General features: G+C 52.5%; 1 protein-coding gene across 1 annotated transcript in view; it reads left to right on the top strand.

Annotated features, from left to right (window-relative positions):
- SHANK2 (SH3 and multiple ankyrin repeat domains 2) overlaps positions 1-3,148 on the top strand; it is a 626,142-nt gene that overhangs the window by 44,242 nt on the left and 578,752 nt on the right. Inside the window, exon 3 of the mRNA XM_007949326.1 lies at positions 2,020-2,128. Coding sequence (XP_007947517.1) covers positions 2,020-2,128 — 109 coding nt within the window. The remainder of the gene's footprint in view (positions 1-2,019; positions 2,129-3,148) is intronic.

Genomic DNA, 3,148 nt, shown 5'->3' with positions numbered 1-3,148 from the left:
CAAAGGAGCTACAGCTGTTGTCCTCCAAGAAGAAAAGGGCCATCCCTGGAGCAGCCCGGAGATGAGTGGAGATGATGGAAAGAGCATGGGAGATGGGGCTGGCTCGGTCCAAGGGGTGGGGCTGTGCTCTTCTAGGTTTCAGAGGCCACATCTTTCCACCTTCCCCAGCTCGGTCCCAGAGTGTGAGGAAGTGTTAAGGTGTGTACCGGGGGAGTCAGGCCACTGCCCCAGCTGAGGGGCTAGGACTGCCATTGCCGAGGAGGAGAAGATTGGGGTCTGCTGGAGCCAAGGGGGTGGGTTGCAACTCAGCTGGACTGTAACAGTGGGACCACCCAAACGCAGAGGGGACAGAGTCACTCCCCAGTGGACATAGAAGGTAGAGCTGAAACCAAGAGTGGAAAGGCTTCTACACAGAATCCAGAGAACATGGCCACCACCCAGAGTCTGGAGGGGGAGGGGCTGTTGCCAGGATGGAATCCTGATTCTTTCCAAGCCTTGATAGCCAATGTGGTTTGTTGTGTTGGGTTCAGACTTGCTCGGTGCCTCTTATCTCTTCTGTCTGCCCAGTTCTCCTATTTGTATCGGAAATCTGCCATTGCACTTTGGAAGGAGATGACTTGTAATCTAGATTTCACAGGTTCACAGATGGAGAGGAATTCTGCCCCAGGACAGAATACACCCAAAGTCTCTCTTATATTTAATGTAGATAATTCAGAAGGTGAGGTTTTGGATTTGGAGTTCATTTGAGACTTTTGCGATGATGTGATCGGGTGAATGTGTTTTGCATGTGGGAAGGACATGAATTTTGGGGGGCTAAAGAGTAGAATGTTATGGATTAAATTGTGTCCCCCCAAAATACATGTTGTAAATCCTGACCTTTATGCCTGTGGTTATGATCCCATTTGGGAATGGGTTGTCTTTGTTATGTCAGTGAGCCAGGATCAGTGTAGGGGACGTGTCTCCAGTCCATCTCTTTTGAGATATAAAGGAGATGAAACAAGCCTGTGAGGAATCAGAGATGGGGCAGACACATGACAAGACACGTGGATATCGCCCAGAAACAGAAGCTCAGAAGAGACAAGGATGTTCCTCCAGAGCCGACACAGAGAGAAAACCTTCCTCTGGAGCCAGTACCCCGAGTGTGGACCCCTACCCTCTGAAACTGTGAAAAAATAAGCTTGTTTGTTAAAGCCACCCACCTGTGGTCTTCTGTTACAGCAGCATGAGGTGACTGAGATGAGCCCTTCAGGGTGGAGCTGCTGATGGTTTTCATCTCATGTGAAATGACTGACCCTTGTGCCTGGGGTCCCTCACTGGTCACGCTGCTGCTTCTGCCCATGAGGTCACGGGGTCGGTCAGAAGGTGAAGGCGTTGCGATGCCCAGCTGACCTGTTTGTTCTACATCGTGCGGCTGCCTTAGAGGTGGTGGTGGCGGTTGCTGTGGGCCACTAAGTCGATTCCAGCTCACAGTGACCGCATGGGATAGAGTGGAACTGCCCCATAGGGTTTCCGCAACTTTAGTCTTTATGGGAGCAGACCACCAGGTCTGTTCTCCTGAGGAGCGGCTCATGGGTTCACACTGCTGACCTTTCGGTTAGTCGCCAAGCTCTTGAACCATTGTGTGGCATCAGGGCTTCTCCAGAGGGTAGGAGCCACAAATACTGATCCATGGCCTTACTCCTAGAGGTGGGGTCAGTAGTCAGGGTCAGGCCCTGGAAATTGGAGTTTTCAAGGTACCTTGGGGTCCATGCCATTCACAGCTCTTGGCAAGGACACTGAGTGGTGGGGGATTTTAAACTTGCTTCCTGGAGTTGAGCTCTACACTCAGCCTGGGGTTCCATATGTGAAACCCATGGCCAGGCCAGCCTCGGGGTCGCCAGTGGAGCCCGGACTGAGGGGCATCCCTGCCTCCATAGAGGCAGGTCGGAGTACACCCTGGTCTGGAACCTTCCCTCAGCATGTGTTATGGATGTTTTGTGTTGAGACATTTCACATCTGTTTTCTTGTTTTCCCCTTTAGAACAATCTGAAGAAATTCATGGACCACATTCAGCATTGCTCGGTGGAGAAAATTGTCAAGATGCTGGATCGAGGCCTGGACCCCAACTTCCACGACCTGGAGACTGGAGGTGGGTGTTCGTGAGAGAAGACGTCAGGGAGGGCAATCCTGTCACTCATTACATACCAGTAGGCTCATGTTTACACGCATCAGGACCTCAGTGGCTTCCTTGTCTGTGAGCCCTGGACAGGAAGGGCCTGGGCCTGTTTTGTTCACCACAGTCTCCTCAAAGCAGCATGGCGCTTGGCATATAGTGGGGGCACTGGGTGCATAGTAGGGGTGCCTGGCACATAGTGGGGGCACTAGGCACATAGTAGGGGCACCATGCACATAGTAGGGGCACCTGGCACATAGTGGGGATGCCTGGCACATAGTGGGGGCGCAGGACATGGTTGTTGGCTAAATGAACTACTGAGTGGACGTATGTGTCTGTCTCCTGGTGCAGTTGTCACAGAAATACCCCTCGTGGGTGTGTGAAAGAAGTTTATCCCGTCACAGCTGAGGCGGCTGGAAGTCCGAGTTCAGGGTGCCGGCTCTGGGGGAAGGCTTTCTCTCTCTGTCGGCTCTGGGGAGGGTCCTTATCTCTTCAGCTTTCACTCCTTGGCTCCTTGGTGACCTTCCTGTGACGCCTGCCTTCCCTCTTGTGAGCTTGCTTGGTCTGCTTTTATAGCTCAGAAGAGGTTGGTGTAAGACACACCCCACACTGATCACTGATCCTGCCTCCCTAACAAACCAGGGAACCAGAGTTTGTGCTGGAGGCCCTGCACACGGGGGAGGGCAGCTCGGTCACTCACCCCTGGCTCGTCCATGCTCTGGGGCCATACAGCTGCTGCGTGGTCTGCCCCCTGCCGTAGAGGCTCCAGGCTGAGACGGCGGCTTCTTCTTAATGGCACATGCTTCTTTAAAAAGAATAATTTTAGGAGGCGGGGCAAGAGGGCGGACTAGGCAGAAGGATTGCACAGACCCTCTTCAACAAAGTAAAGGGAAACCAATAAATACAGACACAGAAGATAATCTTGGACCCCTGAGCCTTGAAGGAAAGGATGCAGATTTGGACTAAACCCCAACTAGCAGAAGAATTTGCGTGAAA

The sequence above is a fragment of the Orycteropus afer genome, unplaced genomic scaffold, assembly GCF_000298275.1.
Source record: "Orycteropus afer afer isolate SDZICR_OR568_19922 unplaced genomic scaffold, OryAfe1.0 scaffold00244, whole genome shotgun sequence".
Classification (NCBI taxonomy): domain Eukaryota; kingdom Metazoa; phylum Chordata; class Mammalia; order Tubulidentata; family Orycteropodidae; genus Orycteropus; species Orycteropus afer.
This window is presented reverse-complemented; position numbering and strand designations above follow the sequence as displayed.